The following is a 24,865-nucleotide window of genomic DNA, read 5'->3' as shown; positions in this document are numbered from 1 at the left end:
CAATTCTCCTGCCTCAGCCTCCCGAGTAGTTGGGACTACAGACATGCGCCACTACTCCCAGTTTATTTTTATATTTTTAGTAGAGACAGGGTTTCTGTTGGCCAGGCTGGTCTCGAACTCCTGGCCTCGGGTGATCGGCCCACCTCGGCCTCCCAAAATGCTGGGATTACAGGTGTGAGCCTCTGCGCCCGGCCAATAACTGGGAGTTTCAGAGCAGGGCACTGGCTACAAGAATCCCATCTCTGCCATTTTACAGCAGTGTGACCTTGGGGTGGTGACATAGTGACATTTTTTAAATTTTTTTTTTCAAGGCAGGGTCTCGTTCTGTCACCCAGGTTGGAGTACAGAGGAGCAATCACAGCTCACTGCAGCCCCGACCTCCTGGGCCTAAGCAATCCTCCTGCCCCAGCCTCCCCAGTAGCTGGGACTACAGGTATGCATCATCAGGCTTGGCTAATTGTTTTATTTTCTGTAGAGATGGTGTCTTACTATGCTGCCCAGGCTGGTCTTGAACTCCTGGCCTCAGGTGATCCTCCCACCTCGGCCTCTGAAAATGCTGGGATTACAGGTATGAACCACTGCACCTGATTGAATTCTTATAATTTTAGGCTGCCTCGACATTCATTTAAAATATAAGTTGGAGGCTGGGTGCAGTGGGCCATGCCTGTGATCCCAGCACTTTGGAAGGCTGAGGTGGGCGGATCACTTGAGGTCAGGAGTTCAAGACCAGCCTGGCCAACATGATGAAACCCCGTTTCTACTAAAAACACAAAAATTAGCTGGGTGTGGTGGCTTATGCCTGTAATCCCAGCTACTAAGATTACAGTAGCTGAGTCAACAAGCTACTGTAAGCTAGTGCAATGGTATGATCTCAGCTCACTGCAACCTCTGCCTCCTGGGCTCAAGCGATTCTCCTGCCTCAGCCTCCCAAAGTGCTGGGATTATAGGCATGAGCCATCGTGCCTGGCCTGAACCCACCAATTAAAACCCCCCTCAGGAAACCTGTTTGGTTGACACCTTGGACCCAATAAAGGCATCAGTCCACTGATCCCTCTCTCTCTCCCTCCCTGCCTGCACTCCCTGACCTGTGTGTGTGTGTGTGTGTGTGTGTGTGTGTGTGTGTGTGTGCCTCCAGGCATGCCATGTATGCCCCAGGACCTATAAGCAATAAAATCATTTATTTCCGGCTGGGTGTGGTGGCTCATGCCTGTAACTTCAGCACTTTGGAAGACTGAGGTGGGAAGATAACATAGGCTCAGGAGTTGGAGATCAGCCGGGGCAACATAGCAAGACCTCACCTCTACAAAAATCTAAAAAACTAGTCAGGTGTGGTGGTGTATGCCTGTGGTCCTAGCTACTCAGGAGGCTGAGGCAGGAGGATCGATTGAGCCCAGGAGTTTAAGGCAGTAGTGAGCCTAGATTGCGCCACTGCACTTCAGCCTGGGTGACAGATGGAGACCCTGTCTCAAATAAATAAATAAAAATAAATAAAATCTTTATTTCCATCTTATGTCTTCCCTAGTCATTGGAGAGATCCTCTCCATCTTAAATGTCCTAAGTTAAAACAGGTGACTTAACCTCTTTGAGCTGAAGTCTCCTCAGCCACAAATGAGGCTGTGTGGCCAGGCACAGTGGCTCATGCCTGTAATCCCAGCACTTTGTGAGGCCAAGACGGATGGATCACCTGAAGTCAGGAGCTCAAGACCAGGCTGGCCAACATGGAGAAACCCCATCTGTACTAAAAATATAAAATTCAGCTGGGCGTGGTGTGATCCCAGGTACTCCAGAGGCTGAGGCAGGAGGATTGCTTGAACCCAGCAGGTGGAGGTTACAGTGGGCTGAGATCGTGTCACTGCACTCCAGCCTGGGTGACAGAGCGAGACTCTGTCTCAAAAAATAAATTAATTAAATTTTTTTTTTAATGAGGCTGTGGTTTTGTTTGTTTGTTTTTGAGACGGAGTCTTGCTCTATCACCCAGGCTGGAGTGCAGTGGTGCAATCTCGGCTCACTGCAACCTTTGACTCCTGGGTTCCAGCAATTCTCCCACCTCAGCCTCCTGAGTAGCTGGGATTACAGGCACGTACCACCATGCTCCACTAATTTTTTTTTTTTTTTTTTAGATGGAGTCTCACTCTGTCACCAGGCTGGACTTCAGTGGTGAGATCTCGGCTCACTGCAACCTCTGCCTCCTGGGTTCAAGCGATTCTTCTGCCTCAGCCTCCCGAGTAGCTGGGACTACAGGTGCGCACCACCACGCCCAACTAATTTTTGTAGTTTTAGTAGATGTGAGGTTTCACCATGTTGGCCAGGATGGTCTCAATCTCTTGACCTCATGATCCACCTGCCTCAGCCTCTCAAAGTGCTGGGATTAAAGGCGTGAGCCACCGCGCCCGGCCTAATTTTTGTATTTTTAGTAGAGACGGGGTTTTGCCATGTTGGCTAGGCTGGTCTCGAACTCCTGACCTCAGGTCCTGCCCCACTCAGCCTCCCAAAGTGTTGGGATTACAGGCGTGAGCCACCACACCCAGCCTGTGTGTTGATTTTTACAATCCACTGTGGAGCCTGTAGGGCCAGGTGCTTTGCAAGGTGCTTTACAATTATGAGCTCATTTAATCTCCGTCATAACCCCGTGAGATAGGGACGATGACAATGATGCTCACTTTATAGATGAGAAAGCGAGGCCCAGGCACAGAAAGTAAGGAATGATCTCAGCTTTCTTGGGGTTGAGCATAAAGGATGTTGGGCACATGGGCAGGGCAAGGGTTGAAGCGTTGGGGGTTGACAGTGTTATTACTTCCATAGCTGTTGTGTCAGGAATGATGGGGAAGAGGTCGACTTATTGAAGTGCTTACTCTGTGCCTGGCACTGCTGTCCCATTTACACTTATTATCCCATCTAATCCTCCCAACGACCTCAGGAGGGTAGACACTATCACCTCCATCCCCATCGCACAGACAGGAAACCTGGGCACAGAGAGGTAGAGGCACTTACCCAAGGTCACACAGCCAGCAGATGGTGTGGATCTGGAGTTGCCTGGAGTGCTGGCATATATGTAGAGGCCCAGGAAGCCATGGTGCTCTCAGCCCCCCAACCATCTCCAGCTGGCATCTCCCCCACCCCAGCCACTCCCGCATACCTGCCTCGGATCCCTTCCCCTCGGGGCCAGCCACGAGGGCCTCATCCGACTCGCTGTCCGAGACCTCCAGGGCAGGGCTGTCCAGCGGTAAGTCTTCCTCCTCTGATAGCACGGGGCTGGGGTACGGGGCATATGCCGGGGAAACCAGGGTCTGCGGAAGGTCAGGGTCACTTGCATGTCCAGGGACCCCTTGTCTCCCTCCACTTCCTCCTCTCAGGCCAAGGCGGTGGCCCTCCTGGCTCTGGTCTCCCTCTTTGTTGACAGCGTGGACTCTGGCCTTTGTTCAGATCACCACACTGTGGCCAGGGGACACCTGAGGCACCTCCTTAAAGCTGGTCCAACACAGGTAATGTGAGGCTGCCCTGTCCCTGGCTTCCCATCACTACCTCTCTTGACTCACTTGTTCAGAGGGGCAACAACAGAACGTAACCTGGGAGGCTGCTGCAGGGGTTACTATGTGCAGTCTCCGTGCGGTGCCTGGCACCCAGCACACCTCAGCCAAATGACTGAGCTTGAGTTTTCTTTTCTTTTCTTTTTTTTTTTTTTTTTTTTGAGACAGGATCTTGCTCTGTTGCCCAGGCTGGAGTGCAGTGGCATGATCTCCGCTCACCACAGCCTCGACCTTCTGGGCTCAAACAATCCTCCTCCCACCTCAGCCTCTCAAGTAGCTGGGATTACACACCACACCTGCTTTGGGCTTGATTTCAACTGTCCCCTTACCACTCACCTGGCTGGTGAAGTCCTCCGTGGGGTATGCAGGGAGGCCAGGCCCTGGGGCCTCCAGGCTGGGGGCCAGTTCGAGGTTCCCTGCAGGGCTGTAGGTGGGGGGTCCATAGCAGAGCTGGGCAGCCTGGGAGTGGCTAAAAGCGGCTGCTGCTGGGTCAAAGGCTTCATAGGGGGCGGCTGGGACAGGTGGGGCCACAGTCCAGTCCCATAGGGAGTCTGGGGGAGGGGCACTGAGTCAGAAGCTGGGAGCTCTGAGGGAGGCCTCCTCCCAGTCGAAGCCCCCAGCACAGAGAGGCCATTGTAGGCTGTGCAAATCTCTGACCCCAGGATTTGCATGGGGGAGCGGATGGGTGGGAGAGGAAAGGGGAGGAGGGCTACAGGCCCAGGCCACCTTTATCCTGTTGTGCTAGGTGATGACCTCCCCTGGGCCTCAGCTCCCCCATCTGTGAAATGGGCCCCAGGCCAGGAAGGGTACTGGGCTGGGGTCACTCACCAGGAGCCCCCTCTGAGTCAGGGTAGCTGGAATGCTTGCAGCTGTCCAGGTCATAGAAGACGCCATCTGGGTACTGGTATGGGGTGCAGGAGGGAAGAGGGGTCATTCCAGGCCTTGGGGACTCCCAACCCCCACCCTGAACCCTTGGGGAGACTCCAGCACAGACAGGGGAGAGAAGAGGGGACGCTGGAGAGATTAGAGCAACAAAGAGACAGAGACTAGGCATCAGAGACAGGGACAAAGAGACAGAAATACAGAGTAGAGACACAACCCAACAGGGACACACAGCAGCCAGCTCCTGCTAAGACGGTGGGCTCCCAAGAACCCCGACCCCTCACTGGCACACAGTCAGCACATCAGGGCACCTGGAGAAGGGGTGGAAGACCTTTCCCAGCCTTGCCTGCCTGGGGGCTCTGGAGGTGAAGGGCAAGGGGAAATGGAAGTGTTTCACTTAACAGAAGCAGGGGTCAGTGCTTTTTAAATACACCTCCAGGCCGGGCGTGGTGGCTCACGCCTATCATCCCAACACTTTGGGAGGCTGAGGCGGGCAGATCACCTGAGGTCAGGAGTTCGAGACCAGTCTAGCCAACACGGTGAAATCCCATCTCTACTAAAAATACAAAAATTAGCCAGGTGCAGTGGCTTACGCCTGTAATCCCAGCACTTTGGGAGGCTGAGGCCAGCGAATCACCTGAGGTCAGGAGTTCGAGACCAGCCTGCTCAACATGGTGAAGCCCCATCTCTACTGAAAATGTAAAACTTAGCTGGATGTGGTGGCAGGTGCCTGTAATCCCAGCTACTCTGGAAGCCGAGGCAGGAGAATTGCTTGAACTTGAGACGTGGAGGTTGCAGTGAGCTGAGATTGCACCACTGCACTCCAGCCTGGGTGACAGAGTGAGACTTTGTCTCAAAAAATAAATAGGCCGGGTACAGTGGCTCATGCCTGTAATGCCAGCACTTTGGGAGGCCAAGGCAGGCAGATCTTGAGGTCAGGAGATCGATACCAGCCTGGCCAACATGGTGTTTTGTATTTTGTAAAAATACAAAAATTAGCCAGGCATAGTGGTGCACACCTGTAGTCCCAGTTACTCGGGAGGCTGAGGTAGGAGAACTGCTTGAACCCAGGAGGTGGAGGTTGCAGTGAACCGAGATCATGCCACTGTACTGCAGCCTGGCGACAGAGCAAGACTGTCTCAATAAATAAATAAATAAATAAATAAATAAATAAATAAACCTCCATATGTTGATTTGCCCCAAGAATCATGTGTTGTTGCTTCAAGAACTCGAGTCTAGGAAAAACTAAAGCTAGATCCACACCATGCCTAGGACCTGGCAGTCTCACTCCTTGGCATTTAATCAAGAGAACTGAAAATGGATGTGCACAAAATAGCCTTGTTCCAGAATCATCCCAGCAGCTTTATTATGAGTCTCCAACTGGAAACAGCCCAGGCGTCATCAGCAGGAGAAGGGATAAACAAACTGTGGTGTGGGCTGATCATAGAGTACTATACAGCAAGGAAAAAGGACAAACACTGACACACATTTCATGTTGAGTGAGGGAAGCCAGACCCCAAAAGGGACATGCTGTATGACTCACTTTACATAAAATTCAAAAGCAGGCAGCCAGGTGTGGTGATCCACACCTGTAATCCCAGCAATTGGGAGGCTAAGGTGGGAGGATCACTTGAGCTCAGGAGTTTGAAACCAGCCTGGATAACATGGTGAAACCCTGTCTCTACTAAAAATACAAAAATTAGCCAGGCGTGGTGGCGCGTGCCTGTAATCCCAGCTACTTGGGAGGCTGAGGCAGGAGAATTGCTTGAACCTGGGAGGTGAAGGTTGCAGTGAGCCAAGACGGTGCCACTGCACTCCAGCCTGGGTGACAGAGTGAGACTCCAAAAAAAAAAAAAAAAAAAGAGCAGGCAAAACAAATTACAACTTGGTGGCGGAAAACATTAGAGAAAGTTATTGACTGAGAAGGGACAGGAAGGAATATTTCAGAGATGGAAATGTTCAGCATCTTGATCTGGCTTGTGGCTACACGGTGTATAGATAATGCAAAAACTCACTGAAGTGTCCACACGATTTGTCACTTTACTGACTTGTTAGTTACACTTCAATTAAAACAAACAAACAAACAAACAAAAAAACATGACTGGGGTGTGAATGTGGAGGGGCATGAACAGGGGGTTTCTTTCAAGCACATCAGACTGGGTTGTGGGTTCAAGGGTGTTGGGTATAGTATTCCGTGTCTGAACTATTACAGAATACAATTTTTAAAACTATGAACAAACAAGAAGGAAAGGAACATGAAAATACATCTGCTGAATGTGGGATGGGCAGAGAGAGACGCAAAGCCACAAGGAAGTGGATTCAGGCTGAGAGAGGGAGAGAGACATCAAAAATACGGATGGGGGTGGCAGGAGATACCAAGGGGGAGCTCAGAAACAAAGTGACAGGAAGACGCGGGAGGGGAAACTGAGGAAGGAAGCAAATGACTTGTCTGAGGGAGGTCACCATGGGCCACCTCTCCCTGGCTCCCAGGGGCCCCAACTCACCAGACAGCTGAAGTGTGGCCCGTCGAGCCTGGAGGGGAGAGACACAAGGGTATGCTGAGGCTGCCTCCAGCCACCTGAGTCTCAAAGTGGTTGGGGGCTGACGGGGAGGCGGCAGCAGCTGTGACCACCACAGCCCTGTGTGAGGGACCAGCCCCACCACATTCACCGGACTCCCCCACCACCCCCTGCTGGGACAGGAAGTGGGGGGGTGGGGGGGAGGCAAATGTCCCCCTCCTCCCCAGGATTTGCATAGACACCCTAGTGGGGAGGGGCAGGGAAAGTGAGGGAGAGAAAGTCCCGGAAAGGAGGTGTGGGGATGGAGAGGGGGCCTGGGTCAAGTGCGGCCTTGGTGGCGAGTCAGTTAAATGAGTCCAGCTTGGACCAGAGGAGAGGGATGGAGAGATGTCTGGGTGGAGAGGGGGAAACCCAGAGGAGTCTCAGATGAGGAGGTTCCAGGAGAGGTGGGACAGGGAGAAAGGTGTGCAAAGGGACATTCACGCACGGAGGCAGGGAGGATTCCTGGAGCCCCAGATGGAGGGTGAGGCAGAAGGAGACCGAAAGGCAGGGAGAGCGAGAACTGGAGACAGAGACACAGAGACAGGCGGAGACAGAGAGCAACAGGCAGAACGCTGAGAGCCAGGAGATGCCAGATACAGAGCGAACAGATACGGGAACTCGGGGAGAGGGGAAGAGTCATGGATGGACAGAGTGAGAGCCACGGAGGACGCCCGCGGGAGGGCACGCTAGCAAGTGTCCCGAGGAAATGAGATCTGTGGGGAACAGGAAGGACAGGGACTGGGGGGATGGAGGAGAGTCCCAGCGAGGGCATGCTAGCAAGTGTCCTGGGGCAGTGAGACCCCTCCCTCCACTCCCACCCACCTGCCCTGAGGAGCAGAGACCCCTGGGCCCATGGGTAAGGCCCCACGGAGGGGCAGTGCAGGTGGGGACCCCGGGTGCAGGTTTGGGGGCCCTCACTTACTGTGCAGCCTCCAGGGCGAGCATGGTGGTGCCGGGCAGGCTGTTTGCCGCCCGCTGCAGCCGCCAACCCTATTTATATCTTGGCCCAGCCCCTACGGGGGGAGGAGGGTGCCCGCTGTCCACAAGCTCGGCCCTCCTCAAAAATCCCCTCAGGGAGGGGGTCAGGGGAGGGGGCTGGATTGCACAACCCCTTTGTCACGTGGCAGGGAGGGCGGGCCAGAGGCTGTCTGGATTTGGGGATCCCCGTGGGGCTGGGTTTGGGGGGCTGACCTTGAGGGCTGGAGATGGGACAGGAGCTGGATTTGGGGGAATCCTGAAAGTCAGGGAAGGGCTGGGGTTCACTGAGGAGGAGAATCAGGAAACAGAGGATCTGGACCCAGGAGCTGAATTCCAGCAGCGGCAGGCTGGGGGCCCAAGGGGCGAGCACAAGGCTCTCCCGGGGGGGATGTGTGAGGTGACGGGAGGGCTGAGGGTGTCTGAGGGCATTTAGAGGCTGCGGGGATAGAGATGGGAGTCGCTGGGGGGAAACCCAGACCCAAAGCCCATTGCCAGGACCTTGACGTGGAAACATCGTGGGTGTGTGGCCCGGCGGGGGGCAAGGGGGGGTCCTCTTGGCCGTGCTGGGGAGTGGAAGCCCCGGTGAGCCTGGGGCTGCCCCAAGGCCTGGAGGAAACAGGTCAGCACCTGGAGGGCGGGGCAGCCACCAGGGTCCCCAGGGTCATCACCAGGGAGGGCTGGGCCAGGACCAGACACCTGGGGGTCCTAAGCAGGGCAGAGAAGCGCCGGGATAGGTGTCATTCAGGGCCAGGGAGGACACACGCAGGCTTGGCCCACACGAACCAGGCAGCACAGGCAGGAGCCCAGGGGGCTTCTGCTGAGGATGAGGTGCAGTGGGGGCCTCAGGAGGGTCCCAGCCAGGACCAGGGCTTATGAAACCAGACCGTGTGCCCCCAGAGACCACAAAGCACCATGTAGCAAAAGTCCAGAACTTTATTAATTGTCCCTGGTCCCGCCCCCGCTCCATGGGATGCTTGCAGGGTCACCAGGCCTCGGGGCCAGGGGGCCCAAAGCGCCGCAGGAGCTGCTCCTGGTCCTCCAGGTCCTTCCGCACCTTCTTGCGCATGTAGAAAATGGGGCAGTCCCGGCTGCGGGTGGGGGCGGGGGCGGGGGCAGGGGCAGGGGCAGGGGCAGGGTCAGGACCGGCCAAGGCCCAGTGCCCAGCCTGGGAGAGGGGTGGGGGCTGTTCCCAGGACTTTGGCCCCCGCCTGCTGCCCAGCCCACCCGCCCCCTCCCGCAGCGGCTGTTTGCTCAGCAGGCACGGGGGGAGCCGATAACGGCGGGTGCCTGGCGAGGTGCAGGGCCACGGCTGGCCGTATATCACCTGTCACCTGGCGTGGGAACCCACCCCGCCTACCCGTTCCCTGGGGAAAGCCCGGCCCCGCCCTGGGGAGGGGGCCAGGCTGGCTGGGTGTGTCGTGAGGACAGCCATTTCCCGGGCAACAGTGGGTGCCGGGCCCTGCAACTCAGCACCTACCCCCCTCTGGGGGGCTGGGATGGGCCCATTTTTCAGGCAAGGACACTGAGGCTCAGGAGAGCTCACAGCTGGAAGGGGATGGGCTGGGAGGATGCTCAGGAGAGGCCTTGGAGTCAGAGGTTGGGTCAACAATCCACAGGCCTGGGAGCTGGGAAGGGGCGGGGCAGCCCAGGGTCGGGACACGGCGCACACCTGGTGCAGATGACATCCTCGTGCAGGCTGCCCTGGCAGCGCTGGCACTGCGTCCAAAGGCGCGAGAAGCGCTCCTCCAGGGCATTCAGATGGGATACCTGGGGATGGCAGCGGCTGAGCAGGGCACCCCGGCCTCCCCACCTGGCCCCTCCTCACCTCCCGGCCCTCTCACCTCCTTCTGATACAGCTCAGACTCCCGGGGCTGGCAGAACTCACACACGGCTCCTGGGGGAAGGCGGGTCAGCACCGAGTGCTGGGGCCAAGCCAGGAACTGGGCCACCCCATCCCTGCCCACTGCCAATCCCAGCTTCTGAAAGTCCCCAGAGGCTGGAGAACAACGGAGCGAGTGTGCTGGGAAAACTCCCCTGGGGAACTCCCAGGGTGGGGGCCAAGGACCCTCTGTGGGGGGTGGAGAGAGGGGCCACCTGCCCAAGGGCCCTGGGTCTACTGGGTGGCAGTGCCAGCCCCTGGGGTGGGTGTCTAGGACCTGGGGTGATGGCAGAGGCAGGCTGAGGGCCAGTGGGGGCCCAGTGGACAGGACCACTCACCCTGGTGGTTGAGCACTGTGCGGCAGCCGATGCAGCAGTTGCGGCGTTTGGCGAAGGCCAGGAGGCCGCCAACCTTGCCCGTGAGCACTGTTTTGCAGCGCGTGTGGTCCCCCCCTGCAGGAGAGGAGGCAGGTGGTGGGCCGGTGCCCCGCCCTGCACCCCCAGGGTGCCCCCAGTCCCCCGGTGCCCCCGTACGCAGTAGCACAGCCTCGGCACGGCCCTCGCCCAGGATGGGCTCAAAGATGCGCAGGAGGGGCTTGGCCAGCTGCTGCTCCAGGTAGTACTGCGTGTCGATAGGCAGGCTGTGCTCCAGCACGAACAGTGGGTCCTGCGGCCACACAGCAGTCACACCCAGGCAGCCCAGGGTAAGGGTGCCGGGGCGGACACGGGGGAACAATGGCACGGGGCGGTCATGGGGTGTAGGGCCTAGGCCTGCCTATGGGCTGTGACATGGGGGTCCTGGGTCTGGGATGGGGTTGGAGGTCATGAAGGAGTCTCTGGGTCACAGAGTCTGTGGGGCCCTCAGGTCACCAAGGAAGGGTCGGAGTTCACAAGGGGAAGCAAGGATGAGGAAGGGGTCAGGAGGTCAGAGGTCATGGGGCTAAGATGTGGGTTACGGGGGGTGGGGGTAGAGCGGGAGGATTATGAATCCAAGGGAACCCCTGGCTGAGGAGCTGTGTGCACAGGGGAGGGACTGGGGCCCCCTTCCATAGGGGAGCAAGGGAGGGGTCAGAATAGAGGGGGGGCCTCCAGAAGGGGCCCAGGCCACGCCTAGGCTGCCATGGGGGGTGGTTCTCAGGGCCCCACAGGGCATGGGAGGCCCCGCCCTTCCCGCAGGCCCGCCCATCTCGGAAAGCAGAAGTGAGAGCGAGGGGGCTGGGCGGGAGCGGGCAGCCAGGTGGGCCTGACCTCCGACTTCATGTAGGCGGCCACACCCTTGGCGGCACTGATGATCACGTAGGGGACGCGGTCGCCCAGGCTGGGCGCACTCCCGGGGTCCCGCTTCCTCATCCTGCGTGGAGATGGGGTGGTGGGTGGGTGAGGGCAGGTGGGTGGCCGGGGTGGGGGTGGGGGCGTAGGAAGTGGGCCCAGCTGGCAGGAAGGAGGGGGCTATTTCTAGCCGGGCCGCCCGCCCCGTGGCAGGACCTCTCGGCCAGCTCCACGTGGGCCTGCTTGCCAGCGTAGTCGGAGGCCGCTCGGGTCAGCTCCTTGGTGATGACCAGCTGGGAGATATCGATGCGGTTGCACAGCAGGTCCGAGATGACATCCTGTGCATGGGCCACCGCGCCCTCGGGGTCTCTGTGGGACAGCAAGCTGCACAGTGTCACCAAAAGGCACTGAGGGCCAGGCTGGTGCCTCCACAGGTCTCAGGACTGGGGACCAGGATGAGCACTTAGGGCTGAGGCTCAGGGCAAAGAGGAGCCCTTCCTACCACAGGCTGTAGAGTGGCAGAGGCAGGGCCTGAACCCACAGCTGCCCAAGCCGACTCTTTCCACTGCTTCACCACTGAGGAAGAGCTGGGCCTGACACCTGTGTTCCCAGGGGAGGAGGGGCCGGGGGCCTGGACTCCTGGGTCTGAGGGAGGGGCCGGGGGCCTGGACTCCTGGGTCTGAGGGAGGGGCCGGGGGCCTGGACTCCTGGGTCTGAGGGAGGGGCCGGGGGCCTGGGCTCCTGGGTCTGAGGGAGGAGGGGCCGGGGGCCTGGACTCCTGGGTCTGAGGGAGGAGGGGCCAGGGCCTGGACTCCTGGGTCTGAGGGAGGAGGCACTGGGGCCTGGACTCCTGGGTTTGAGGGAGGAGGGGGCTGGGGGCCTGGACTCCTGGGTCTGAGGGAGGGGCCGGGGGCCTGGGCTCCTGGGTCTGAGGGAGGAGGGGCCGGGGGCCTGGGCTCCTGGGTCTGAGGGAGGAGGGGCCGGGGGCCTGGGCTCCTGGGTCTGAGGGAGGAGGGGCCGGGGGCCTGGGCTCCTGGGTCTGAGGGAGGAGGGGCCGGGGGCCTGGGCTCCTGGGTCTGAGGGAGGAAGGGCCGGGGGTCTGGGCTCCAGGATCTGAGGGAGGAGGTGCTGGGGCCTGGACTCCTGGGTCTGAGGGAGGAGGGGGCTGGGGGCCTGGACTCCTGGGTCTGAGGGAGGAGGCGCTGGGGCCTGGACTCCTGGGTCTGAGGGAGGAGGCGCTGGGGCCTGGACTCCTGGGTCTGAGGGAGGAGGGGCCGGGGGCCTGGACTCCTGGGTCTGAGGGAGGAGGCACTGGGGCCTGGACTCCTGGGTTTGAGGGAGGAGGGGCTGGGGCCTGGACTCCTGGGTCTGAGGGAGGAGGGGGCTGGGGGCCTGGACTCCTGGGTCTGAGGGAGGAGGGGGCTGGGGGCCTGGACTCCTGGGTCTGAGGGAGGAGGGGGCTGGGGCCCTGGACTCCTGGGTCTGAGGGAGGAAGGGGCTGGGGGCCTGGACTCCTGGGTCTGAAGGAGGAAGGGGCTGGGGGCCTGGACTCCTGGGTCTGAGGGAGGAGGGGGCTGGGGGCCTGGACTCCTGGGTCTGAGGGAGGAGGGGCTGGGGGTCTGGACTCCTGGGTCTGAGGGAGGAAGGGGCTGAGGCCCAGACCCCTAAGTCTGAGGGAAGAGGGGCTGAGGCCCAGACCCCTAAGTCTGAGGGAAGAGGGGGCTGAGGCCCAGACCCCTAAGTCTGAGGGAAGAGGGGGCTGAGGCCCAGACCCCTAAGTCTGAGGGAAGAGGGGGCTGAGGCCCAGACCCCTAAGTCTGAGGGAAGAGGGGGCTGAGGCCCAGACCCCTAGGTCTGAGGGAAGAGGGGGCTGAGGCCCAGACCCCTAGGTCTGAGGGAGGAGGGGGCTGGGGCCCGGACCCCTAAGTCTGAGGGAGGAGGGGGCTGGGGCCCAGACCCCTAGGTCTGAGGGAGGAGGGGGCTGGGGCCCGGACCCCTAAGTCTGAGGGAGGAGGGGGCTGGGGGCCGGACCCCTAAGTCTGAGGGAGGAGGGGACTGGGGGCCGGACCCCTAAGTCTGAGGGAGGAGGCCCCACCCACCGGTCGATGAGCAGGCGGCGCAGTGAGGCAGTGACCAGGTTGGCCACGAGGGGGCAGTTGTCCCTGCGCACGGCCTCCAGGCCCTTGCAGTCCATGCGGTCATGGGTGTCGGGCCGGGAGGAGAAGAGCAGGCCCGCGTAGCGCTTCTTGCTGATAAGCAGGTATGGGAAGTAGACCTGGGAGAAAGCCGCAGCCAAGACCCGTGAGCTTGCGGAGGCCAAGCCCCAATCCCAAGACTCCCCCCAGAAACTGAAGGCAGACAGGGTCCCAGATGCAGGAGGACACGGGAGCCACACCCAGAACCTGACGGGATGGGCCCTGAGACACCGCATGTGGCTGGAAGTGGCTCCTGAGGCCCCTTGGCATGCCAGGGCCCCCCATACCAGAGACCCCAATCTGAAACAGAGATGGGGATAAATCCAGATAGTCCCTAAAACATGAGATCCAGACAGGGGAGTCGATGAAGCATCCCATGAAAGAGAGGAGAAACTACGGCTGGGTGAGCCCTGAGGCAGAGACCTTCCCACTCTGCGAGGCTCCAAGGCCTGGCACGAGAGAGCGTTAAACCATGGGGAAAAAGTACAGTGTGAGAATTGGGCGTGGTGGCTCAGGAGGCCAAGGTAGGAGGATCGCCAGAGCCCAGGAGTTTGAGGCTGCAGTGAGCTGTGAACTTGCCACTGCACTCCAGCCTGGGCGACAGAGCGAGACCCAGTCTCTTCAAAAGAAAATATGGTGCAAGGATTCCTGGGACCAAGTGTGCCGCACCCCGAGGGCTGGGGCAATGGTGCACAGATCCAAGATGCACCCCCATCAGGGTCCCTGCGTGGAGGGCAGCTCCACATCTGACAGGTATTGGGAAACCTCAAAACCAGGGACACCGTGACAGGGCTTTCAGAGAACAGATGCCATCCAGTATAACAAAGCCCAAGGCCTCGGAGGCTTCCAAAACCAAGGCCCCAACCTTAGGAGAATCTAAGCAGCAAAATCCCTTCACACTGAGGCTTATGTAAACCCAAAGAATGGGACGCCCTAAGTACCCTGATGAAGGAACCTAAATGCAGAGCCCCTGACCCAGCCACGCACCTTCTCAAACTCGAGCCGGATGGGCGACGGGAAGTGACCTGACACCCAGTCCGCGGCCTCTCGCCCCAGGGCCATCGCCTCAGCCACCGAGGACACGCCGAATCGGCACATGACGGAGTCGGTGTCACCATACACAACCTATGGGGGGCGGGAATGTGTGTGTGTGAGAAGCAGGGTCCCTTCTGTCAACCACGTGTGTGTTTGGGGGTTGGGTGGCTAATGCCAACAGGACCCAAGGATGCAACAGGAGAGTGGGCAGGGTGTGACCAGGAGGCATGGGGACAGGGGGGCCCGGCCCCGCTTCCATCCCCACACCTGCCCAGGGCCCATCTCAGGGCAGCAGCGGGGGGCAGCCCCCGACCTTGGCGCTGGTGCTGTAGCCATTCTCCACTGTGTACTTAGACTCCACCAGTTGCTTGGTTTTCTCAATCATCTGACGTCCGAACCCCGTGACGCTCTGTCGGGGAGAGAATCGTGTGGAGTGAAGCCCTGGGGGCCATGTGCAGTGAACATGGACCGGTGGGGGAGGGGTCCCACCTCTGCCATTTCCCAGTGGCATGGGCTTATGCACAAGCCGCTCTGCCCCTCCTGGGCCTCAGTTTCCAAATCTGCAAAATGGGATTACGAGGCTGCTCCTCAATGGTCAGGTGGAAAGAACTGGGTTCCCCGGCTCAGAGCTCTGGGCACGCACGAGGAAGTGACTACATCAAAAGCATGCTGGAAAGACGGTGGCCTGAGGAGGTCACTGGCTCAGTGTTTCCCTCACACTGACATTCTGGGCAGCTCTCTGTGGTATAGGACCACTGACATAGCTGGCCTCATCCCTGAAAGCCAGCAGTGCCACCCCCATCCCTGTGCCACCAGAACTGGCCCTACCTACACATTGACAAACGCCCCCCAGGGCAGGGCGTGGTACCACCCTGACTAAGAACCATTGAGAAACCCACTGTCTTATTTTAGAATGAAGAAAACTGGCTGGCGCGGTGGCTCACGCCTGTAATCCCAGCCTTTGGGAGGCTGAGGTGGCTGGATCACTTGAGGTCAGGAGTTCAAGATCAGCCTGGGCAATATGCTGGAACCCCATCTCTACTAAAAATACACACACACACACACACACACACACACTCCCCTAAAAAATACTTAAAAAAAACAACAAAAGAAAACAAAAAACAAAAAACAAAAAACCTGAGGCTGGGGGTGGGGACACCAAGGAGAGATGGGTGTGATTCTTCTGTTTTTGTTTGTGTGGATCCAGTCAGGAAATCTGTCTAACTAGAGCATTTTGTCCATTTACATTTAGTATAATTACTGATATGGCTGGGCTTACGTCTACCACTCTACTGTCTGGCTTTTACTTGTTCCACCTGTCTTATGTTCCTTTTTCTTTCCTTTGTAATCTTTTCCTGAAATCATTCAGTATTTTTTTTTTAAGAGACTCCTGAAATGATTCAATATTTCTTTTTCTTTCTTTTTTTTTTTTTAAGAAACAGGAGGCCAAGCGTGGTGACTCACACCTGTAATCCCAGCACTTTGGGAGGCTGAGGTAGGTGGATCACCTGAGGTCAGGAGTTCAAGACCAGCCTGGCCAACATGGTGAAACCCCATCTCTACTAAAAATACAAAAATTAGCCAGGCGTGGTGGCAGGCACCTGTGATCCCAGCTACTCAGGAGGCTGAGGCAGGAGAATCACTTAAACCTGGGAGGCAGAGGTTGCAGTGAGCCAAGATTGCGCCACTGCACTCTAGCCTGGGCAACAGAGCGAGACTCCATCTCAAAATACACAAACAAAAACTAAAAGAGACAGGGTCTCAACTCTGTCACCCAGAATGGGGTGCAGTGATGCCATCACAGCTCACTGTAACTCAAACTGCTGGGTTCAAGTCATCTTCCCATCTCAGCCTCCTGAGTAGCTGCAACTCTAGGCATGAGCCACCACCACACCTGCCTGGTTTTGTTTGGTTGTATTTTTTGTAGAGACAGGGCTTCACTATGTTGCCCAGGCTGGTATCCAACCCCTGGCCTCAAGTGATCCTCCCTCCTCAGTGTCACAAAGTGTTGGGATTACAGGCGTGAACCACTGTGATTCATTATTATTATTATTATTATTATTATTATTATTTTTTTTTTTTGAGATGGAGTTTCGCTCTGTTGCCCAGGCTGGAGTGCAGTGGCGCAACCTTGGCACACTGTAAGCTCCGCCTCCCGGGTTCAAGCAATTGTCCCACCTCAGCCTCCTGAGTAGCTGGGATTACAGGCATCTGCCACCATTCCTGGCTAATTTTTTGTATTTTTAGTAGAGACGGGGTTTCACCATGTTGGCCAGGCTGGTCTTTTTTTTTTTTTTTTTTTTTTTTTTTTGAGACGGAGTCTCGCTGTGTCTCCCAGGCTGGAGTGCAGTGGCGCGATCTCGGCTCACTGCAAGCTCCGCCTCCCGGGTTCACACCATTCTCCCGCCTCAGCCTCCGAGTAGCTGGGACTACAGGCGCCCACCACCGCGCCCGGCTAATTTTTTGTATTTTTAGTAGAGACGGGGTTTCACCATGTTAGCCAGGATGGTCTTGATCTCCTGACCTCGTGATCCGCCCGTCTCGGCCTCCCAAAGTGCTGGGATTATAGGCTTGAGCCACCGCGCCCGGCCTAGCCAGGCTGGTCTTGAACTCCTGACCTCGTGATCCGCCTGCCTTGGCCTCCTAAAGCGCTGGGATTACAGGTGTGAGCCACTGCGCCTGGCCCACTGCATTTTTATTATTCCACCTCTTGCTGCCATAAGCTTGAGAGACAGAAATAAGGAAAGAGGTCAAGAGACAGAAACAGAACAGTGACAGAGGGAAGCAGCTGAGAGAGAAAAGACAGAGACACCGGATTGGTAAGAGGCAGTCCCAGGGGAGGGCCAAACCGTGCTCTCTTGGCCTGGCCTCTGCTTCAGGGCTGGAGCCTGATGTCCACACAGCCACTCCTTTCCACGAAGAGGCTGGGGAGGCAGCTGGGGACTGTGAAAGGCGGAGGGCAGTTGGGGGCATGCAGTGAGCGATTCACTTTGTGCAAAGAAAGGTCTGGCTCTTGCCTGGCTCCTGGAAGTCGAAGCCCCTAGAATATCCTGCCTGATAACATTGTCTCTGTTCCAGCCTGGGCAACATGGCGAGACCCCATCTCTACAAAAAATAACAAAAACAGGTGGTGCGTGCCTGCAGTTCCAGCCACTTGGGAGGCTAAGGTGGGAGGCTCATTTGAGTCCGGGAGGTTGAGGCTGCCATGAGCCGTGACTGTGCCACTGCACTCCAGCCTGGGTGACAGAGTGAGACCGTCTCAAAAAAAAAAAAAAAAAAAAAAAAAAAAAAAGGTGTCTGTGTACCTGGGACTTTGAACCACACCAGGCAGTTGGCACTAACATGGTTTATGGTGAAGCCCTGGGCCATGCAGTATCAGTTTGACCTCTGGGGGTTGCTGAGGGGCCTGGGGATGATGGAGTCACTACGGCCAGTCACAGGGTGCTCCATGCCTACAGGAATGACACCCAAGAAAAACCCTGGACCCCAAAGCTTGGGTGAGAGCCTCGGGTTGGCAATGCTGCATGTGTGTGGCCATGCATCAACGCTAGGAGAAAGGAGGGCCATCCCGTAACTCTACTGGGAGAGCACAACTGGAAGACACGCCTGGTCCCTCCGACACCCTGCCCTGTGCACCTCTTTCCTTTGCTGAGTTTAATCTGTGTCCTTTCGCTGTATTAAATCATAACCATGAGAACCAGCTTTTCTGAGCTCTCTGAGTACTTCTAGTGAATCACTGAACCTGAGTGGTCTTTGGGCCCCAGAACTGCGGGTGGGTGTGTGTGTGCAAAGGCCCCAGCCACTGAGAATTCATCTAAGCCTTCCACCCAGAGCCCTGTGAAAACTGACGCAGTGCCCAGCCAGGGAGGGAGTTCCCCGTGGCTAGAGGTAACCAAGCAGAGCGGCACAGCTACTGGCCTGGAATGGGCCAAGACCCAAGTCCCAGTGGAGAAGGCTGGACAGGAAGACCCTTCCGAGGTCCTCAGATGCCAGGAGCTGAGGCACTGACCCCAGCTTGGCAAAGTCTTGGAAACTCAGGCCCTTGTGCTTTCAAAGAATCTGTTTTTCTGTCCAAGCAGCAGAGCTGCCGTGGGTAGGCAGGCCGGGATGCCGCCGTGGGTAGGCAGGCCGGGATGCTGCCGTGAGGACGGTGAATGGCTTCCCTCCCCACGTCCCTTGGCCTCTGCGTGAGTGCTGCCTACTGAGAGTGGTGAGTCCTGCCCAGCCCCATCACTCCCCGCCAAGTCCACACCTCCCGCTTTATCCGGCTGCAAAGCTTGTAGCTCCACTTGTGTCCTGAACACATTTACCACGGACCTGTCAGTGTCCCCACTGGGCTGCGAGCTGACAGGGAAAGGGACTCTCATCCACTGTGTCCCCCTCTGTATCCCCAGGGCACAGAGCCCTGACCAGTGTGTGCTCAGGAGGCATTTGCTGAGTGAATGAATGGACCAATTGCTCAAGCCACGCTGGCATCCTCTCTCTAGAAGGCCAGTGAGTTGGGGTGTCCAGTCCTCTGGATACAGGTCCCCAACATGGAGCCCTGGTCTCCTACACAGGGGGCCCACCTGCCCCCAGTTGCCTGCCAGGGGCCTGAGTGCTCACCTGTGAGATCTCCAGGCATGGCAACTTGCCCACCTGGGCGCCGGTGAAGCCATATACGGAGTTGGCGCTCACCTTCAGCGCCAGCTGCCGTCCATCCAGGACCTGGCGCCGCAGGGGGTCTGTCTCCTTGGCCAGCTCGGCCTTGGCCCTGCGAGGGAACACAGGTAAAGCACACTCAGGTGGCGCCCGGGCACTGGTCAGGGCTCCTTTCTGGAAGTGGGTGCCATGTACAGTTGGGTGTGCTGTGCACTGCACAGAAGCTTCTGGCCAAGGGGGCGAAAGGAAGCTGCCAGGAGGGGATGCCGTGTGCTAATTCACACACAGCTGTGGGCAGGGTGGCTGGACAGCCCTGGGGTGTCCCAGTGAGGGACAGGGATTGCCCAGAGGCCCCAGCAGGTCTGAGCTCCAAGCAGGGGATCTCCAGGGCTCACCTCTTCCGGGCGCTGAGCAGGTTCTCCAGGATCTGGGGCAGCAGCCCCTTCCGCACTGAGGTCTTCACAAACTCGTCCCCGGTGGGCGTCTTGATGAACTGATCCTCAGTCAGGCTGGGTTGGAAGACGGCGGGGTGACTGCCGGTCACCCTCCTCCTCCAGCCCCACCTCTGCCCTACGGTCCTGGCCTTGGCCATGAGCGCATGCAGGCCCCTCAAGCACCCCTTCACTCCCCACTATCTCTGGGCCTGTGCCTATCTCCCCCCGCCAGACTCAGCCCCTCAAGGGAGGGCCCCGGTGGGCCTCGGGGGACACGTGCTGAATTGGGCACCATACCCCAGTTTCTGCGCAGCCCCGGGCCGCAGGAGCGTGGTGTAGCACAGGTTGTGGGCCATCATGATGGACGGGTACAGCGAGGAGAAGTCCAGGGTGGCGATGGGGACATCGTAGTACCTGGGAGGGGAGCAGCCGCGGCGGGGAGTCAGGGCTAGAAGTTCCCATGCCACCCCCTGCCCTGTCTTGTGGCCTCACCCTTAAAAAAAATAAAAAAATAAAAAATCATTCATTGGCTGGGAGCAGTGCTCCCTCCTGTAATCCCAGCACTTTGGGAGGCTGAGGCAGGAGGATCGCTTGAACTCAGGGGTTCCAGACCAGCCTGGGCAACATGGCAAAACCCCATGTCTACAAAAAATTTTTAAAAATTAGCTAGGTGTGGTGGTGCATGCCTGTGGTCCCAGCTACTCAGGGGCCGGAAGCAGGAGGATCGCTTGAGCCTGGGAGGTGGAGTAAGCCAAGATCGTGCCACTGCACTCCACCCTGGGTAACAGAGTGAGACCTTGCCTCAAAAAAATAAAAATAAAAAAATAAAAAATATATAAAATGAATTAATCTACTCTTTTATTTTATTTATTTATATTATTATTATTTTGTTTTGTTTTGTTTTGTTTTTTTTTTTGAGACAGAGTCTCACTCTGTCGCCCAGGCTGGAGTGCAGTGGCCGGATCTCAGTTCACTGCAAGCTCCACCACCGGGTTCACACCATTCTCCTGCCTCAGCCTCCCGAGTAGTTGGGACTACAGGCGCCTGCCACCTCGCTCGGCTAGTTTTTTGTATTTTTTTAGTAGAGATGGGGTTTCACCGTGTTAGCCAGGATGGTCTCGATCTCCTGACCTCGTGATCCGCCCGTCTCGGCCTCCCAAAGTGCTGGGATTACAGGCTTGAGCCTACCGCGCCCGGCCTTATTTTATTTTTTTGAGACGGAGTCTCGCTCTGTCACCCAGGCTGGAGTGCAGCAGCGCAATCTTGGCTCACTGCAACCTCCATCTCCCAGGTTCAACCGATTCTCCTGCCTTAGCCTCCTGAGTAGCTGGGACTACAGGTGTGTGCCACCACGCCCAGCTAATTTTTGTATTTTTAGTAGAAATGGGGTTTCACCGTGTTAGCCAGGATGGTCTCAATCTCCTGACTTTGTGATCCACCCACCTCAGCCTCCCAAAGTGCTGGGATTACAGGTGTGAGCCACCATGCCCGGCCTATTAATTTTAGGGCCAGGGTCTTGCTCTGTCATCCAGGCTGAAGGGCAGTGGCGCAATCACCACTCACTGCAGCCTCCACCTCCCAGGCTCATCATCCTCCCAGCTCAGCCTCCCAAGTAGCTGGGATTATAGGCACGCACCACCAGGCCTGGCTCTTTTTTTTTTTTTTTTGAGACAGAGTCGCTCTGTCGCCCAGGCTGGAGTGCAGTGGCACGATTTCGGCTCACTGCAAACTCCACCTCCCAGGTTCACACCATTCTCCTGCCTCAGCCTCCTGAGTAGCTGGTATTACAGGCGCCTGCCACCACGCCCGGCTAATTTTTTTGTATTTTTAGTAGAGACAGGGTTTCATAGTGTTAGGATAGTCTTGATCTCCTGACCTCGTGATCCGCCCGCCTCGGCCTCCCAAAGTGTGGGAATTACAGGCGTGAGCCACCGTGGACCTGGCTCATTTAAAAAAATTTTTTGTGGGGCAGGGATCTCACTATGTTGCCCTGGCTGTTCTCAAACTCCTGAGCTCAAGTGATCCTCCCACCTCAGCCTCCTAGAGATTACAGGTACAAACTGCACCCAGCCTGGGGTCTCACCCTTTGAGGGGCTCGATGACAGTGGCTCCCGTGTAGTCCTCACCGCCCTCCGACCTCACCACGGGCATCAGCAGCCCCTCGTGCATGGCCTGGGAGGGGAGAAGGTGGAAAACGGAGTGGGTATAGGTGGGGCCGTGAGGATTGGGAGCGGGGAGAAAAAGTGCATCCAGGATGCCATCGCCGGGAGGGGACCAGAGACGTGCCTGGTGGGGAGTGGTGAGGACAGGTCTCGGCTACTGACCTGCCGCAATAGCTGGGATACGACCTTGACCTGCTGACCACGGCTGAGCAGGTAGCTGAGGGGCACGCCAGTGACCCTCGCCATCTCCACGGCGTTCACCAGCACCATGAGCCGCTCCAGCAGCCGCAGCGGCAGATAGGCGTCCTTCAGGCAGTACACGGCCAGGCGGCGGCGGGTCTGGTCGTTCCCATTCTGGGGATGGTCACAGATGGGGTCAGGGACCAGGAGTTGGGGGTGGGAGGCGGCGCAGGAGGATGAAGTGGGGGTCAGGGTGAGGTAGCCTGGAGAGGGCCTGGGAGGGCCGGGCAGGGGCAGCCTCCAAGCTATCAAGGTCTGGGTGGGGATGGAGGTAGTGTTGGGGGTCAGGGAGTCCACAGGGTCAGAGGGAGGAGGAGGGAGCAGCCTGAAGACCATTGTGGACCTGTGATCAGGCCTGGAAAGCGGAGCCAAGGTCATAGTAACAGGTTACAGGAGTGGAGAGAAATCTGGGGTCTGAGGTCAGAAAAAGGTGGGTGGCAGGTAAGGTCACAGGTCATAACAGCGGGTCAAAAAGTGAAGTCAGACGTGGGGGTGTGAAGTTGAGGTCAGGGGCTGGGGAAGGGTGAGGTGGGGGTCGGAGGTCAGAGGTCGGGGGGAGAGGTCAGGGAGGCAGCAGGCACCTGCAGGTCGGTGATGATGCTGTGCTGCACATCCTCCTTCTGCTCGCCCAGGAAGTGGAAGCTCACGGCATTGAGCGTGTAGGAGCGGAGCTTGTACTCCCGCAGCAGCACCTAGGTGGGTGGATGGGCTGCTCGGCTACAGGCCTGGGCAGTGGCCTCCCGAGGACAGGGACACACCCCTCCTCCCGCCTGGCCCAGCTGTACCTGCAGCATGTCCATCTGCACACGGCCCACCATGCTGACCACCTTGGTGTCCCGCCGGCCCGTCTGCTTGGACTGGAATGATGAGTCCCGGATGTTGGAGCGAAGGCCGGCCACACGGCCCAGGAAAGGGAATGTTTGTACCTGGCGGGGGAGAGGCAGGGTATGCAGCGGGTCCCCAGTGTCACATCAGCCAGAGGAACGGAGATCGAGACCGACCACAACCTCCTTATAGCAACCCTCGGGGGTCGAGAGCAACCCCGGGGACAGAGTCTCGGGCTGGGTGTGGGGGGCTGAAGGCTGAGGAGGGAGTCCGGAGGGAGGACGAAGCTGCATTCGGGGCTGGGACAGGGAGAGTCAGGGGCCCGCATGGACTGGGGGCCAAGGACGGAGCCCAGTGTCTGCGGGCTGCACCTAGGCAGGAAACAGGAAAAGATTTGGGGAAACTGTGAGCAGGCGGCCAGGTTGGGGCAGAGGTAGGAGGTGACGTGGAGCTGGGCTGAGATGGATGCTGAGGGCGCTGGAGGGCGTCTGGGTGGAGGGCGCCTTGCAGGGTGCTGGGGCCCAGCCTGGGGGAGACAGGCCAGAAGAAGCCTGAGCTGGGGCCAGGGCAGAGGGTGAGGGGCGTCCAGGGAAGGGGAGGAGGAGGCAGTGGCCCGGGCATCAGTGCCACGCTGTGGAATGTACAGCTGGAGCCACTGGGGGTCCTAACAGTTTGTTCTGTCTTTTAGAATGGATTTTTTCTTTTTTCCTCTTTAATAGAAACAGAGTCTTGTTATGTTACCCTGGCTGGTCTTGAACTCCTGGGCTCAATCGATCCTCTCGCCTCATCCTCCCAAAGTGCTGGGATTACAGGCATGAGCCCCCACACCCAGCCTGTTTTGTTTTTCCATTACCAAGCTGGCCAGACATAGAGAAAAGCAGAAAAATAAGGCAATATACCCTGTTAAGGGCTGAACCATGTTCTCCCAAAAGATGTTGAAGTCCTAACCCCCAGTACCTCAGAATATAACCTCATTTGGAAATATGTCTTTGCAGGGGGTCAAGCGAAGATGAGGTCACTGGGGTGGACACTCATCCATGACGGTGTCACTATACAAAGAGGACATGTGGGCCAGGTGCACTGGTAATCGCAGCACTTTGGGAGGCCGAAGTGGGCAGATCACCTCAGATCGGGAGTTTGAGATCAGCCTGGTCAACATGGAGAAACCCTGTCTCTACTAAGAATATAAAATTAGCCGCGCATGGAGGTGGGTGCCTATAATCCCAGCTATTTGGGAGGCTGAGGCAGGAGAATTGCTTGAACCTGGAAGGTGGAGGTTGTGGTGAGCCGAGATTGTGCCATTGCACTCCAGCCTGGGCAACAAGAGTGAAGTTCTGTCTCAAGAAACAACAACAAAAAGGCAAAAATTAGCAGAGTGTGGTGGCATGAGCCTGTAATCCCAGCAACCCGGGAGGCCGACACAGAAGAATCACTTGAACCTGGGAGGCGGAGTTGCAGTGAGCCTCAATCGCTCCATCGCACTCCAGCCTGGGTGACACAGCAAGACTCCACCTCAAAAAAAAAAAAAATCCCAGCACTGTGGGAGGCCGAGGCGGGCGGATCACGAGGTCAGGAGATCAAGACCATCCTGGCTAACATGGTGAAACCCCGTCTCAACTAAAAATATAAAAAATTAGCCGGGTGTGGTGGTGGACACTTGTAGTCCCAGCTACTTGGGAGGCTGAGGCAGGAGAATGGCGTGAACCCGGGAGGCGGAGCTTGCAGTGAGCCGAGATCTCGCCACTGCACTCCAGCCTGGGCGACAGTGAGACTCCGTCTCCAAAAAAAAAAAAAAAGGAAGACATGTGGAAACAGACACGCACAGAGAGAAGATGAGAAGACGGTGTAAAGAGGCACAGGGGGCCAATGTCCGTCTGCAAGCCAAGGAGAGAGGCCGGGAACCAGTCCTCCCTCGCAGCCCCGGAAGGAAGCAGGCCCGCTGACACTGTGGTCGTGGACTTTCCAGCTTTCAGGACGGTGAGACAATGACCTTTTGCTGTTTTCAGCCACCTGGTCTGTGGCTCTTTGTTACAGCAACTCGGGCAGAGGAATCCACCCTTACACACACCCAGACTCAACAAGCATCTGGAATTTGCCCTGTCCGTCAACACACTCCCCCCTCCTCCTCCTTCAATACGATTCTTTTCCTTATGCTGATATAACCTAAAGGAAGACTGGGATTCAGTGGCTGCTTCAATGGCTTGTTGAACTCCTGCAAGCTTCAGTCCGACATCTGAA

General features: G+C 57.6%; 1 protein-coding gene across 3 annotated transcripts in view; it reads right to left on the bottom strand.

Annotated features, from left to right (window-relative positions):
* SPIB (Spi-B transcription factor) overlaps positions 1-24,865 on the bottom strand; it is a 46,888-nt gene that overhangs the window by 3,540 nt on the left and 18,483 nt on the right. The window contains exons 10-29 of one of the 3 annotated variants that reach the window (XM_050771450.1): positions 22,588-22,728; positions 22,384-22,494; positions 21,725-21,916; positions 21,484-21,572; positions 19,698-19,814; positions 19,362-19,475; positions 18,931-19,078; positions 14,639-14,734; positions 14,278-14,415; positions 13,195-13,370; positions 11,312-11,464; positions 11,075-11,177; positions 10,361-10,493; positions 10,166-10,279; positions 9,790-9,842; positions 9,618-9,715; positions 6,914-6,941; positions 4,356-4,428; positions 3,864-4,078; positions 3,137-3,287 (exon numbers count right to left, since the gene is read on the bottom strand). In XM_050771450.1, the coding sequence (XP_050627407.1) occupies positions 3,137-3,287; positions 3,864-4,078; positions 4,356-4,428; positions 6,914-6,941; positions 9,618-9,715; positions 9,790-9,842; positions 10,166-10,279; positions 10,361-10,493; positions 11,075-11,177; positions 11,312-11,464; positions 13,195-13,370; positions 14,278-14,415; positions 14,639-14,734; positions 18,931-19,078; positions 19,362-19,475; positions 19,698-19,814; positions 21,484-21,572; positions 21,725-21,916; positions 22,384-22,494; positions 22,588-22,728 (2,443 nt within the window). Of the gene's footprint in view, positions 1-3,136; positions 3,288-3,863; positions 4,079-4,355; positions 4,429-6,913; positions 6,942-7,892; positions 7,949-8,863; positions 9,037-9,617; positions 9,716-9,789; positions 9,843-10,165; positions 10,280-10,360; positions 10,494-11,074; positions 11,178-11,311; positions 11,465-13,194; positions 13,371-14,277; positions 14,416-14,638; positions 14,735-18,930; positions 19,079-19,361; positions 19,476-19,697; positions 19,815-21,483; positions 21,573-21,724; positions 21,917-22,383; positions 22,495-22,587; positions 22,729-24,865 lie in introns of those variants that run through there. The other 2 variants (XM_050771448.1, XM_050771449.1) reach the window with 2 other exon arrangements.

This window comes from Macaca thibetana, chromosome 19 (assembly GCF_024542745.1).
Source record: "Macaca thibetana thibetana isolate TM-01 chromosome 19, ASM2454274v1, whole genome shotgun sequence".
Classification (NCBI taxonomy): domain Eukaryota; kingdom Metazoa; phylum Chordata; class Mammalia; order Primates; family Cercopithecidae; genus Macaca; species Macaca thibetana.
The sequence above is the reverse complement of the archived record's forward strand: the minus strand, read 5'-3'. Positions and strand labels throughout refer to the sequence as shown.